At 43.4% G+C, this 15,259-nt stretch overlaps 1 protein-coding gene across 1 annotated transcript in view; it reads right to left on the bottom strand.

Annotated features, from left to right (window-relative positions):
- Positions 1-15,259, bottom strand: part of COPG2 (COPI coat complex subunit gamma 2) — a 24,350-nt gene extending 9,091 nt beyond the window's left edge. The window contains exons 1-14 of the mRNA XM_053942763.1: positions 15,180-15,259; positions 13,056-13,108; positions 12,403-12,483; positions 12,050-12,121; positions 10,885-10,964; positions 10,085-10,160; positions 8,409-8,501; positions 7,793-7,879; positions 6,610-6,767; positions 5,526-5,659; positions 4,814-4,881; positions 4,179-4,367; positions 3,183-3,278; positions 1,762-2,005 (exon numbers count right to left, since the gene is read on the bottom strand). Coding sequence (XP_053798738.1) covers positions 1,762-2,005; positions 3,183-3,278; positions 4,179-4,367; positions 4,814-4,881; positions 5,526-5,659; positions 6,610-6,767; positions 7,793-7,879; positions 8,409-8,501; positions 10,085-10,160; positions 10,885-10,964; positions 12,050-12,121; positions 12,403-12,483; positions 13,056-13,108; positions 15,180-15,216 — 1,468 coding nt within the window. The 5' untranslated portion in view covers positions 15,217-15,259. The remainder of the gene's footprint in view (positions 1-1,761; positions 2,006-3,182; positions 3,279-4,178; positions 4,368-4,813; positions 4,882-5,525; positions 5,660-6,609; positions 6,768-7,792; positions 7,880-8,408; positions 8,502-10,084; positions 10,161-10,884; positions 10,965-12,049; positions 12,122-12,402; positions 12,484-13,055; positions 13,109-15,179) is intronic.

Here is a 15,259-nt window from a genome sequence, read left to right as displayed (position 1 = left end):
TTTTCTTTTTCTTGGAACTGTTTAAACCTGCTCTGGACTGAACACCCAGAAGAACACCTGGAGCTCACACCTGTGTCCCACCAGGGCCCAGGACACATTTTCCAGTGCAGGAGGAACTGATAACAGACTGGGTGAGCCAAGCTACACCCCACAACAAGGACTTTCTGAATTTATCATCTCTTCTGAACAATGACAGGTTTTACTGAATGTGGGAAATGAATTTGTAGGATTTTTTTTAAGATATCCACCTTTAAATCTTGGTGGATATCTTGGATCTTGGTGGCCAGCACAGTGTGGGACCCTTTTAGAAGTTTTAAACCTGCTTTACCTATCTCACAACAAGAAGTAAATACAGTAGTAATTAACCAACACCTAAACCTACCACTCTCTTTAGTACATTAAAACAAGAAATGTTAAAATTAAAATATCTGAAATGAACAAACCCAAACCAGTACACAAAATTAATATTCCCACCCAATTTCAAACTAAAGCCACCACAACACCTTCACTAAAGGAGCTTTGCAAAATAGGTTTATATGCATTGATTGTTATAGTGACAATGTTAATTATAGTGCCTTGTGTGCTTCACTGTACACAGCAATCAATAAACAAAGCTATCAAAATTTTTTTCCATTCAAGAGAGAGGGGGAAATGTGGGAAGTGGATTGGTAGAGAATTCTCAAAGCCTGACAGAAAGCTCACACAGTGTGCAGCTGTATGCAAACCTTGAGATGAGAAATGCTGACTTAGAAATGCCCTGGAATGGGACAGACATTGCTGAGAGAGAAATGGAACTGGAAACAAGTTTCAAAGGGTGGCCTTGCAAATCAGACTAAATACTGGTGGCCAGCAGGGTGTGGGGCTGCTTGAATCTCCTTCCTAGAGAAAGCCCTTTGAAGATTCTAGAGAAACCCCTTTGGAGTTTCTCCCAAATTTGCCCTAAACCAGGACACCTTACTAAAAATTATATGAAATTTCATTTCCAGGTTGAGAAAAAGGCAAGGAGCCAGAATTGCAGGTCTGGAGCTGCACTCACCAGCCCTCACAGCCTCGCTCTTCAGCACCACTGTGGGGCCCTCCTTGCCCAGCAGGTGCAAGATCTTGGTGGCCAACACGGTGTGGGGCTGCTTGAATCTGCTTTTTAGAGAAATCCCTTTGGAGACACTCCCAAATTTGCCCTAAACCAAGACACCTTACTAAAATTGTATGGAATTTCATTTCCAGGTTGAGAAAAAGGCAAGGAGCCAGAACTGCAGGCCTGGAGCTGCACTCACCAGCCCTCACAGCCTCGTTCTCCAGCACCACTGTGGGGCCCTCCTTGCACTGTGGGGATCCTCAAGGTGCAAGATCTTGGTGGCCAACATGGTGTGGGGCCGCTTGAATCTGCTTTTTAGAGAAATCCCTTTGGAGACGCTCCCAAATTTGCCCTAAACCAGGACACCTTACTAAAATGATATGGAATTTCATTTCCAGGTTGAGAAAAAGGCAAGGAGCCAGAATTGCAGGTCTGGAGCTGCACTCACCAGCCCTCACAGCCTCGTTCTCCAGCACCACTGTGGGGCCCTCCTTGCCCAGCAGGTGCAGGATCTTGGTGGCCAACATGGTGTGGGGCTGCTTGAATCTGCTTTTTAGAGAAATCCCTTTGGAGACGCTCCCAAATTTGCCCTAAACCAAGACACCTTACTAAAATTGTATGGAATTTCATTTCCAGGTTGAGAAAAAGGCAAGGAGCCAGAATTGCAGGCCTGGAGCTGCACTCACCAGCCCTCACAGCCTCGTTCTCCAGCACCACCCTGTTGAAGATGAAGCGGATGTACTTGGAGGGGGACGGGGTCCTGGGGCCCTCCTTGCCCAGCAGGTGCAGGATCTTGGTGGCCAGCACGGTGTGCTCGCAGTCCTCGATGAACTCGCACAGGTGAGCCAAGCCCGACTCCTTGCTCTCAGGGTTCTCCTCGATGATGCTGATGATACAATCCACAATGGCTCTCTTGTACTCAAAGCCACCCTGGCAAAGGGGAATCAGGGACAGTGAGGCTTGGATTGGAGCGATGCTCAGCTCCTTCACGCTTCAGTGACTGCTTCCCATGGAGAAAACAATCATTTGTACAAACTGGGGGGGGGGAAAAGTGGACTGGATGACCTCAGGGAATTCTCAGCCCCAGGAGCATCAGGATTTTAGCTTTCATGTTTTTCAAATCCTCTACTGCTTTAGGGGTATAACTCTGAACTCCATATAGGGTGTTAGTTACTATCTTCACATTTTGGTCGGACAAAACAATCCTTCAAGGCCTGAAATTCAAAGACACCCTACAGCCTCAGGCCCCAAAAAGCATAAACAGAAGTGCCTTTGGTGGGGAGCAAAGTGGGGGTAAATTACTTCATTACCTGAAGCTGTAATTGGACAATTAACCCCTGATATGTAAATGGACTAAACTTGCATTGTCTGAAAAACTTGTGACCGTTGGCCATCCTGGGTGTAGCCCCTTGGAGGCTTCTGACTGCCCAAGGTGTGATGCCCTAAGTTTTATATTTTATATTTTCCAGATTCTGTACTGCATTAGTGTGTAACTCAGAACTTCATATAAAGTGTTGGCAAGTTCTCCTCACAGCTCAGTCAGACAAAGCAATCCTTTTCCAGCCCCCTGGGTTTTGGGCAGCTTCAGGCCCAAAAAGTGCAAACAGCAGGGAATTGAGGAGAGCAGTGTGGGAGGATGGGACTGCATAACCTGGAGCTGGAATTGGACAATGAACCCCAATATGGAATGGACCAAACTTATAAAAGTGTGAACACTCGTGACTCAGAGTCCACCTTGGGTCCATCCACAGCCAGGCTCTTGCAGTGCCCAAGGTGTATCCTGTGAAGATCTTTAATAAATCCCTACTTTATTCCTTTAACTCTGTCCAGCCTCTGTTCCAGGCAGCCTCTCAAGGCTCCAGGTGTACCTACTGAAGGCCTTTAATAAATACCCACTTTACTGTCTTAATCTTGTCCAGCCTCTGCTCTAGAGAGCCACTCCAAGGCATCACTATTTCCCAAGCATTTCACACAGGTCTGACCCACCAGGAGCTGCAATCACTCAGCCCCATCTCCCTGTGCACCCACTGACAGAAGAGACCCTTCCCATCACCAAAGCAGGTCCAAATCTGCCAAAATCCCTCCCCAGAGCAAGTGCCACACGTACATCATCCCTGAGCATGTTGGAGAGGAAGGTCATCATCACACTGTGCTTCCGAGGGTACTTCTGGCACAGGGCACTGATGGCCTGCACGACCACAACCTGCAGGAAACACAGAAGGATGTGGGTCATGTGTTCATTGCCCTAGGAAAAACACAGGCTTTTACCTCAAGTTGTCTCCCTGATTGATTAAACCCATGTACAAGGATAAAAATCAGGTGGTGGATTCTCAGGGTCAGTGTGGAGCAACTTTGTGCCAGGGTGAGCAAGGCCTGGCTCTGCTAAAAAGATTGGAATTTAGGATGGAATTAGACCTTAACTCAAAGGTTTCCCCTCCTTTCTTCCTTCTGCCCAGGCATGATCATGATCCAATTTTAACTTGCTGTGTTCTGTCATTAAAACTCTTTGCAATTTCAAACTTATCTGATACTTATTTTTCTCATAAAAACAAGGATTTAAGACCACTCGAAGCAGACTGATTTTGCAAAGCTGTGCTCCTCATGATGTAACAGGTACAACTGAACCATTCTGAACCAATTTCTTACCAGTTCAGTCACTATAAAACTTACAAATTAGATAGAAATTCATAATTAACACAGTTTCCAAACTATGCACCAATTTCTTACCAGCTTAGTCACTACAGATCTTACAAATTAGGTAGAAATTCATAATTAACACAGTTTCCTAACTATGCATCAAGACTGATGTGATATAAACTCAACTTAAAATCCTTCTTCCTCTCTAAAACAATCAGAAGGAAGTACAAGATTTGCAGGATATTGCACAGGAGCCAGGAATCCACCAAATGATATTTTTCCTTTCTTGGAGTGGTGGGAGGAAGGCACACAGGATATTTAAGCTGGAAAGCAAATCCTAAACTTTGCCCTGCCAGACTAAACCACCGAAGCGTTGACAAACAGGAAAAGCTTCGTAAAAAAAGAACCAAACAAGAATAGGAGAAAAACCTGCAGCTGGAAAGAGCAGAGGCCTCCAATGCCACACCTTAAACTCATCTGAGATTTCTGACACGAAGGAGGAGATCTGTTTCATGAGCCTGTCCACGCTGCTCTCGCTGCCAGTCTTCAGCAGCGTGGTGATGGCCAGCGTGGCGATGCTCCTGTTGGAGTCTGTGATGAGGTTTTCCAGGTCCAGGTTGCAGGCAGTGACTGCAGATGGATGTTTCATGGCCACCTGCAAGGAATGAAATTCCAAAATTACGTGAGAAGTGTAGCATCCTGCAGTTGAAAGCATTGGATGCAAGCAGAGCTCAGGGGGTTTGATTGCAGTGTTTTAAATTGATTTGAAGTTACAGCTCATGGGTTTGAGTCTCAAATTTTTGCCGTTGTCTTGTGCAGCTCTGAAATCAGAATATTTCCTTCAAGTGGATTTTGTAATATTAAATATCCAGGATTCCAGCTGAAAGCTCACAGATTATCAAACTACAGCTTGTTATATCCCCATGGTCCCAAAATGAGCAAACACAGCCTGAATGCAGGAAAGATTTCTGTCCCACCAGGAGATCTGGCATGGGAAAGCCAATTCTCCAGCATGGAATAATTCCAAATAAAGTCATCCCAAGGGCAGCTGCTCTGCTTGAGGTAACACACACATCATTTTGGAGGTTTTGAAGCACTCACTTTATTGAGGGTCCGCACGGCTGCGTAGCGCAGGACAGGCTTCGGAGAGCTGCAGAAAAGCTGCAACACTGGAAATAAAAAAAAAAAAAACCCAAAAAACAAAGCTATGGCCTCTTTCAAAGAAAGGGAATAGAGCAGAAAATCTAATATATCTCCATTCAACTACACATTGCTAAATATTCATGCAGCACTATGCATAATTTATCACACAGGTTAGAAAGAAACTCCTGGTTTTTATCCCACTGCCAGTAACAGGGGAGTGGATCGGTTGTCTCTAAACTCCAGTTCTATATTCCAGCTGGAGGAGAGTTTTCCCAGAGAGACTTTGTGGTTGTTCCATCCCTGGAAATGTCCAAGGCCAGGTAGGAGAAGGCTTGGAGCACACTGGGATAGTGGAAGGTGTCCCTGCCATGGCACTGGGTGATCTTTAAGGTCCCTTCCAACCAAAAACAATCGATGGTTCCCGCCCATCCCAAATTCCTGCAGCTGGATAAAGACAAGCATCACCCCATGCCACCTCTAATGCCATTCATCTAAACCTCAGGATGAAAAAGGGAAAAGGGATCCCATCCAAAAGCCCTTTAACTTGGGCTTAAAGGACTTTTAACCCCAAGTTACCAGAAAATCAGGGTTTGGGTATTATAATTCTGCTGGATTTTCTCTGAATTTCTTTATTCCAGCTGTTTCAGGGGTACAAAGGGCTGTGACCAACCTGACACAGCAGGTGCCAGCTCCCTGGCAGTGCAGTTTGGCAGGTGGATGATGGCAGAGGCAGCCTCATAAATCACCATCTCGTGCTTGTTCCTCAGGCAGCTCTCGATGAAGTCAAACAGGGGACTTTCATGGCTGCAAACACAACAACCCCAGGGTTTTAAGATGGAAAATCCCTTTAAGATCGAATCCAAGACTTTCATGGCCACAAACACAACAATCCCAGGATCTTTTAGGCTGGAAAAACCCTTTGAATCCAAGATACTTGTGGCTACAAACACAAAAATCCCAGGATTTTAGGATGGGAAAGTCCCTTTAAGATCAAGTCCAAGACTTTTTGGCTACAAACAACAATCCCAGGATCTTTCAGACTGGAAAAATCCCTTTAAGATTGAATCCAAGCCTTTATGGCTACAAACACAACAATCCCAAGATCTTTCAGGCTGGAAAAATCCCTTTAAGACTGAGTCCAAGCCTTTATGGCTACAACAATCCCAAGACCTTTTAGACTGGAAAAACCCTTTAAGCTCGAGCCCAAGACTTTCATAACTACAAAAGAAGAATCCCAGGATTTTAGGATGGGAAAGTCCCTTTAAGATCAAGTCCAAGACTTTCCTGGCTACAAACACAACAATCCCAAGATCTTTTAGGTTGGAAAAACCCATTTAAGATTGAATCCAAGCCTTTATATCTACAAACACAACAATCCCAGGATTTCAGGCTGGAAAAATCCCTTAAGATCAAGCCTAAGGTTTTCAAGGCCACAAACACAACAATCCCAAGATCTTTTAGGTTGGAAAAACCCATTTAAGATGGAGTCCAAGCCCTTTTGGCTACAAACACAACAATACCAGGATTTTAGACTGGAAAAACCCTTTAAGATCAAGTCCAAGTCTTTCATGGCTACAAACACAACAATTCCAGGATCTTTTAGGCTGGAAAACTCCCTTTAAGATTAAGTCCCTGCATTATCCCAGCACTACAGTTCAGTCTCTGTGGAGATTTCCACAAACACTAAAAAAACACGGTTGTTTCCAAACCTTAATTAATTAATTTTAATGATTTAAAACCTGCCTCTCACTCACCCCTCTTCAGATTCCTTGAGGAGTTTGCTGGCAATCCTGATCAGCATGCAGTAGGCAAAGGGGGATTTCAGGCCAGATTTGGTGAATTTATTCAGCATCTTGGAGACAGCCAGGCGGTCGTTTTTCCTAAGGTGATAGAGCAGCCCCAAAGCATGATACTATGGGATGGGAAACAGAGGGGCAGGCACTGAGTACAGCTGGAAAATCCACATTAAAACATCAAAATAGGGGGTAATTATTGCTCTTTCCTGGCAGAAATACCTTCCAACCTCAGCTGAGCTGAGTTTCCTGACAAGTTGCAAAGATCTGCAACATTTCCTTACCCTTTCTGTTCACTCACAACTATTCCTGAAGATCCAAAGAGCCACAAAGTTCATTTATTTCCTTTCCCCCCCCCCATTAAATCTCATAACTTCAAAGGTTTCAGCTTTGCACAGTAACTCCTGCATTTCTAATGAACTCCACATCCAGGATATCCCAAGGCCTTGAAATGACAGCTGACCTCACAAAAATCCTTGAGGCCTTTTTGATGGAAGCACAAAGGGACATTTCTAGTTCTTTTTCAAGTTATTTGGGATTTTTTTTTCCCCATAAAACTGATTTACTGCAAGGCTTAATGAAGTTGCTAAGTGGGCAAGAACAAAGCTGATTTTACAGAATCTTTCTGATCATGAGCCTGCAACAGACAGAATAATTCCATATTCTGAACACACAGAATAATTCCATTTCCACAGGTGTCTGGAATATCTGTGCAAAAATTTACTCTTGTGGAGATCTTGCTGATATTTGGGTTCATCTTTTGCAGCTGTCAAATCTTCTGAAGGCCAAGAGATGCTCATTGGGAGGCAGAGAGATAATTTCCCAAGCTTTTTCAGCACTCAGATTCAAATCTCTTCTGCAAGAACCACTGTGGGACAGGCAGCAGCATTCCAGCTACCAGAAATTTAGCAGGAAAAAGGGAAGAATACTCCAGAGGCAGCCCTTAATTAACAATCTTGTGCTGGCATCATGGAAAAGTTCATTAATTTTTCAAACTGTCACGCTGTTTCCCAAAAATCACAATTTTTGCTTTAAAAAGACTAAAGAAAAATAAGATTTTTTTTTCTGAAGTTTTCTTAAGAACTCCCAGAATGCCACTAAGCACCCCCCCAGCATTTTTAGGGACAGCCACCCTCAAACACACCTGCACCATGATGTTGTCACCAGAGGCTGCTTCCTGAGCTTCATTGATCCACCTTTTGACCACGTCATAGCTGATCTTCATCATGTGCTGCAAAAAAATTGACATTGCAGACAAACTCACAGCAGTTCCACAGCCACTCTTTATCCTAAACTCCTGTAAACTGTGGATTTCCCTCCATCTCAGTCTCAAATTACCATGCTCACTTCTGTTAAGAAAAATATTCACTCATGAGATCTTTCCCAGCCTTTTTGCCTCAAAAAGGGAGAGGAAATCAGAGTGGATTCCTTCATCTTGCCCTCCTGGTGTCTATTAGCAGAAATAATCCTGAATTGCAGTTTCAGCAGGTGATTTCAGGGCTCCATCCCAGATAAATCCATGTTTTACACTGACTGCAGAAATCTGAGCATTTTGCACTAGGCTGTACTAGAAATTATTATGATTGATGCACTCAAATGTTAAGAAAGGAATTGGAAGTGATAAAGAAAACTCTGTTTTTTCCTTATTTTCCAGTGCAATGAAGAAACATCTCAGAGAAAAAAACCAAACCAAACACAGCAGACTCAGCTTCCCAGCCTGACAAAACACCAGATTTACAAAAATCTTCTGCTTTACTTACCAAGGAAGACACCAGTGCAGAGCTGGACACGCCGGGGACTTTGTCCACAATGGCCTGTTTCATGTACCTCTCAATGGCTTGGAGCATTGTACCCTGGCAAGGGGAAAACAGGGGAAAAGGGAAGTGTGCATGCTTTGGAGGAAGAGGATAAAAGCAGCAGAAGGCAAAAATCCACATTCAAAGGACCCTCAGCAAAAATCTTGAGTTAATTCTGCAAGGTAGACTTGGGTTTGAGCTGCCTGGTCCTGAAGGGTCAGCGACAAAATCAACAGCAGAGCAATCCCAGATCAGAAACTGGAGCTTCCAAATCTTCCAGCTGCACATTCCAGTGCTCCAGCCCCACATTTCTCCTGGAGATGGCACAGGGCATTGAGTGGAGCAATCCCAGATAAAAACTGGAGCTTCCAAACATTCCAGCTGCACATTCCCAGTGCTCCAGCCCTACATTTCTCCTGGAAATGGCACAGGGCATTGAGTGCAGCAATCCCAGATAAAAACTGGAGCTTCCAAACATTCCAGCCCCACATTCCCAGTGCTCCAGCCCCACATTTCTCCTGGAAATGGCACAGGACATTGAGTGCAGCAATCCCAGAGAGAAATGGGAGCTCCCAAACATTCTAGATGCACACTCCAAGTGCTCCTGGCAACTGCAGAGGGCATCAAGCAAAGCAACCCTGGATAGAAACTGGAGCTCCCAAATCTTCCAGCTGCACATTCCACTGCTCCAGCCCTACATTTCTCCTGGAAATGGCACAAGGCATTAAGTGGAGCAATCCCAGATAAAAACTGGAGCTTCCAAACATTCCAGCTGCACATTCCCAGTGCTCCAGGGTCACATTTCTCCTGGAAATTGCACTGGGCATCAAGACGACCAATCTCAGATAGAAACTGGAGGTCCCAAATCTTCCAACTGCACATTCCAGTGCTCCAGCACCACATTTTTCTTGGAAATTGCACAGGGCATTGAGCAGAGCAATTTCAGATCAGAAAGGAGCTTCCAAACATTCCAGCTGCACACTCCCAGTGCTCCAGTGTGAGACAGAGTAAAAATTTAACAGGGTAGAAATCCGTTTGGATTTAGGTGAAATGTGCTGCTTTGAGCTTGCTAACACAAGTAAAATATGCTGTTAATCTGGTAACTGCAGAGATAGCAAAACTGCCCCAGCTGAGGAGAAAGAATGCAAATTTCCAAGCTAAAGAGATAAAAGATAAGAAAGACTCCTCAGACCTTGAAACAGACAGCGCAGAGTGACCCAGGAGTTCTCTCTGTGCTTTCTGACAAAAACTGAGTACAAGTGTAACTGGCTGTAAGGTGAAATCAGAGGAATGAATATGCATGAACCTATGGTGAAATTCTATGAATATGTAAATTAGCTAGAGTAATAAAAAAGGATTGGGAGTTTTCAGGGGCGTGCATGTCCTTTGAAGGGGAAAGATCCCTTGCATGTGTCCAGCGCTGTAATAAAAAACATACCGTGCCCTACAAATCTATTGGAATTGTGGGGTTTTGATTTTTCACTGCAATTCAAGTGTCACAGAGCTGCTGGAAATTGCACTGGGCACTGAGCAGCCCTCCATAAAGCAGCAGCTCCACCCCTGCTGTAAAATGCACCCTGCAAGAGGGCAGTTTTGGGATTTTAAAGCCACTCATCAGCTCTCCCCCAGTGTGTACTCACATCAGTGATCCTGCACAGAGCTCGGATGGCCGGGCCTCGATAGACATCCTCCTTTCCTGTCATGTCTTTGGTCAAGCTGAAACCACCAAAACATCCTGTTAACACTTCCTGAATATCCCCATCTCTCAGTGCTTCTGTGACATTCACCTCATTTAGCTGCTCTAGTTCTGCTTAGGAGCAACCTCTTCATAATCAGCTTAATTTGAGATTTATCAGCATCAAAACCTGGGGAGATACTGAGCTATAAAATGCACAGTCCATGGAATTGCTTTGCCATGGGCCTGGTTTGTTTAGCTCATTCTCTTTCTTGGTGCTGCTGCTTGTTCCACATTGAATTTTGATTTAGAAATAGTGAGCAAATTTCTGTTTGATTTATTTTATATATGTCTATAGTTGTTCAGCAATCCAACAACAGATCCAATTTTTGCTCTTGCAACAGCTGCAGTGTCTACTTTTGCAGTCAAAAAAATTTAAGAGTTCAGTTGGGAGAATGAACTGGGCTTTGCTCTGTTTTACTTTAATTGCTCTGACAGCAAAGTCGCAGCCTAAGCTCTGAAAAAACAAGAATTAAAAAAAAAAAAAAACCCACCACCCTAAATGGCAAGAAAACAAAGTAACAACATGTTGATAAACTGAATTTTCCCACAGAGTGGGAACAAAATAACATTTCAGAGGGTGGCACAGACTGTGTATCACAGAACTACTGTATCCTTATAAAAGCTCAACACTGTAGCAGCAGCTCATCCAAAGCCAGGGAGCTGCAGCCTCATTTCCAGAGGGTGAGCCCGAGGGTGTCCCACCTGCTGGTGACAATGATGACATCCTCAGAGATATTGGCCATCTCTTTGATTGTGAGGTAACACATTCTTCTGAGGGTTTGCTGTGGAAATGTGAAGAAAAAGATTAAACACGATGGTAATTAGAAGTTTTTAAAAGGCAAATGAACAAAAAAATGAAATATTTCGCTTCAAAAGAAAAATAAGCTTTTAAACAAAACACATTGTTTTCAATTCAAAGTTAAAAGTGTAGAACTACATTTGATCCCTGGATAAGGGCCAAACTCCCTGATATCAAACAAATCAGAAGAGCAGGACATCAATATTTAGTAAAATGATAAGAACTAATATAAAAATCCATGATAATTATCAAAGAAGTGATGCAGCACATCTGTACTCAGAAGCCTCACAATCATCAGTTAAAAGCTTTGAAAATAACTTTGTTATTGTAAAAAAAAAATGGAAACACATGTGGAGTGTTGACATTAAGTCTGTGAAAAAAATTAACTTTATATTTTAAGAAATCCTCTACTTTTTAAATGTGGATATGAGAAACACTTCAAACACTCTGTATTTCCAACAGTTTTATGACATCTTTGAACAGCTACACTTTCCTTGAACAAACCTCTAACAAGCAAACCATTTTTAATTGAAATTAATGAGCCCCATCACATGAAGCACACTGCTCTGAGTTCTCACACTCTGCAGAAGAGATCACAGAAGGGCTTTACACTCTGCTGAGCCCAAAGCTGAATTCCCAAATTCAATTCCCAAACCATTCTATGATTTTTAGGGTGCTCTCATCCCTTGCCTCAATGAGATCAAGGCTGATCCATCTTCTAAGGAACAGCAGCCTTTGATCTGCAGGCAATTTTAGAATTCTATTTTCAATTAAGCAGATGGTGATTTGCAAGGGGAAGCAACAACCATCAAGTGCCCCTTGTTTATAAATCCAGGCTTTGTCATTATCCCCACTTTTACAGCAGTAATTAACTCAGAACCCACCTCCACCCCCAACCCACAGAACAACCACATGTTATTTATTATCCAGTCCTCTATTTCCAACCCAGGAACTGCCTCCAGAGCTCCTCCTGTGCAGTGCTTGCCTCCCACATCCCAAATTCCAAGGGTTTGGCAGCTCCTGCAAGCCCAGACAGAAGCAGGGAGAGGCAAAACACCAGCTCCTTACATCATTAGACTGAAACAACCTGGTCATGGCAAAAAAAGCTTCCGTGGCTTCCGTGGTTCCGAAGTGTTCACCCTGGAATTAGCAGAGAGGAAAAGCAGGAATTATCCAGCTCCTTTTTCTAATGCCCTCCCACACGCCAGGAATCTCTCCTTGGAGACTTTCTCCTGTAAAATACCATCCTTTCCTTCCCAGGGAATCCACAATTCTCTCCACTCTAAATGCCCCCCACAGGGATGGAAGTTTCCCAAGGAGTTTTCCCTGTGGAAAACTTCTTTCCCACTAAAAATATGATCTATTTCCCACTAAAATATTATTAAAATTCATTCTGGATGGAGAGAAATCCTAACAGTTACCTGGTTCAGCAGGTACAGGATCTTGGTAAGGATGTGGAGGCATCTTCGTGGGTTTATTGGGGTCTCATTGAAGAGCCGTGCCTGGAAATGAAACAGAAATTCTGCTTGAATAGATCCCAATAATAATAATAATTATTATTATTATTTCTCTTTCAACATCAAAATTAAATGAATCTGTTTCCAGCTGAGCAGCTTGTAATTTTTATTTGTATTAAATATGAGTCTCAGAGAATGTGTTCAGAATTAAATGAATCTGTTTCCAGCTGAGCAGCTTGTAATTTTTATTTGTATTAAATACGTGTCTCAGTGAATGTGTTCTTGCATCTTTCATTTGCAGCAATCTGAACAAAGCACAAACAACTCAATTTGCCATCTGGAACTGGCAAAAATGCCTCAAAATAAAACATTTTTTTCTTCAGGAAGAGCCCCCTGAGATGCCACATGTCCATATGGAAGGCAGAAGCCACATGTCACCTAATTACCCTAAGAAAACCCTTCATTAACTGTAGATAAAATTAATTTATTGACACTCTCTGTGCTTTTCAATTAAATTCTATTAATTTAGCCATCCACATTTCCCCACAATCATCCTGCAGTGCTTCCTGAAGGAAAAAATCATTCATTAAACAGCATTATCCTGTGATTATTCCTACCTCCTGAAGCACAGCACTCTTCTCCAGATGCTGGAAAGGATTGGAGCCACTACCTGAGGAAAAAGAGACCTCTCAGCTGAGGAAATTAATTCCTCACACACCCCAGCAGGTCTGAACAGGCAGGAACAGCCCCAAAATTTTACCAAACCACGTCAAACCAGTGACATTCCTCTTTGAATAACTGATGTTGGCCATCAACAGCTTTGAATTCACTTTCTTAAGTGGTATATTCAGAGTTATAGAGAGAATAAAGGTAAAAAATAACAAAAAGGAGAGGAAGAAGAAAATTTAAAAATATCTTTAATACCTTTTAATTAATACCTTTTATATACTTAATATTTTTAATACCTTTTAACACCTAAATGGCCTTTACATAAAACTATTTCCTTTTTCTACTTTCCCAATCCACCTGTTTTGATTCCTTCAGGCACCAAAAGCACTGAAGGCAGCAACACCAGAGCTGCAGATCAGGATGTGAAACAGAACTTTTCAGCCACATAAATCCCCACCACAGCCTCACTTCTGCTCCTGATCCTCTCCTCCCAGGCAGGAATTCCTCATTTCCAGTTCATTTGTTCCCCAGTTCTCCCATCCCAAGCAGGAGGGAATTGAAAAGGGAACAAACTCAAGCCCAGCTGGGCACATTTGGAGCTCAGAGCAGCATCAGTTGTTGTAGGGAAACTGGATTTAACTTCCAGGCCTTTGGAAGGGACTGCCCAGGGACACCTCCCACTGTCCCAGGATGCTGGAGTCATGAGAATTTTAAACTTTTAATTAGAAGTGTGTAACATCACTACGTAAAAAACTTAGCATTGAAAGTTTTAAAATACAATAATATATATAAAACTAAAATAAAAATTTTAGAACAGCAGCTAATCCTTCTTCTTTACCTTCTCCTTCATAAGTTTAAATAATGTTTTGTAATTAAACAAAAAAAGTCCACGTTACAAACTCCAAATAATTAGTTACTAAATTAAAAGTAAAAATAATTTAAATGTGATTTCTTAATTAAATAATTTAACCTTAAAAAAACCTTACCTAAAAATAATTAACCATTTTATAACTTATTAAAAAAATACTATAAAACTCACAACTTGTCATATAAATAAAAAAGAATAAACATCTAAACCTAAACACAAAATACCATCCCTAACACCTCAATCCCAACCTTAACAAAAACAGGAAAAAACCCCAAAAACCAACACCAGGGTGCTCCAAGCTCTGTCCAGCCTAAATGACTGCAAAATGACTAAAAAGAGAAGTTTATTTTCTTTACATACATCAGCTCACTGTTCAGGGTTAGGGTTATTATATAGGGTTTATTATATAAATACACAGGGTGTGTGTGTTATTACATTATATAGGGTTTAGTATATGTATAGAAATACACGTAATCAACTCTTTTTTTTGAGGGATGAAACATCTGCACTGAGCATGCCAGAGATAAAATCCTCTCTAAAAATCAGCTGTGCAAAAAGGGAGAGCAAACAGACCCCAGCTCCTTCAGATTTATCACCAGAGGGGTTCTCACAGCTGAAACACAAATACCCCACATGAGCTGTGAGAGACGAGAGATCACAGAACCACGAGATGTGCTCGAAGGAGATTTAAGGATCATTCACTTCCACCTCCTGTCATCAGCAGGGACACCTTCCACTAGCCCAGCCCGCCCTTGGACACGTTCAGGGATCCAGGGGCAGCCGCGGCTTCTCTGGGAGTTCTATTCCACCTCAGCACCTCCCCTCACCTCAGCACCTCCCTCACCTCAGCGTCTCCCCTCACCTCAGTGTCCCCCTCATCACCACCCCGCTGTCACCTCAGCACCTCCCTCACCTCAGCATCTCCCTCACCTCAGCATCTCCCTCACCTCAGCATCTCCCTCACCTCAGCGTCCCCCTCCCCTCAGCATCTCCCTCACCTCAGCATCTCCCCTCACCTCAGCATCTCCCCTCACCTCAGCATCTCCCCTCACCTCAGCACCTCCCTCATCTCAGCGTCCCCCTCATCTCCACCCCGCTGTCACCTCAGCACCCCCCTCGCCTCAATCCCCGCTGTCACCCCAGCACGCCTCAGCCCCCTCCTCGCCGTAGCCCCGCTCCCCTCGCCCCCAGCACCCCCCCGTACCGGACTCCTCGTCCTTTTTATCGAACTTCTTGATCATGGCGGCCCCGCTCCCGCTCCCTCCGAGCGCCGCCGCCTCAGCT

This window comes from Vidua chalybeata, chromosome 5 (assembly GCF_026979565.1).
Source record: "Vidua chalybeata isolate OUT-0048 chromosome 5, bVidCha1 merged haplotype, whole genome shotgun sequence".
In the NCBI taxonomy this organism is placed as follows: domain Eukaryota; kingdom Metazoa; phylum Chordata; class Aves; order Passeriformes; family Viduidae; genus Vidua; species Vidua chalybeata.
Note: the sequence above shows the minus strand (reverse complement) of the source record. Positions and strands in the feature narration are given on the sequence as shown.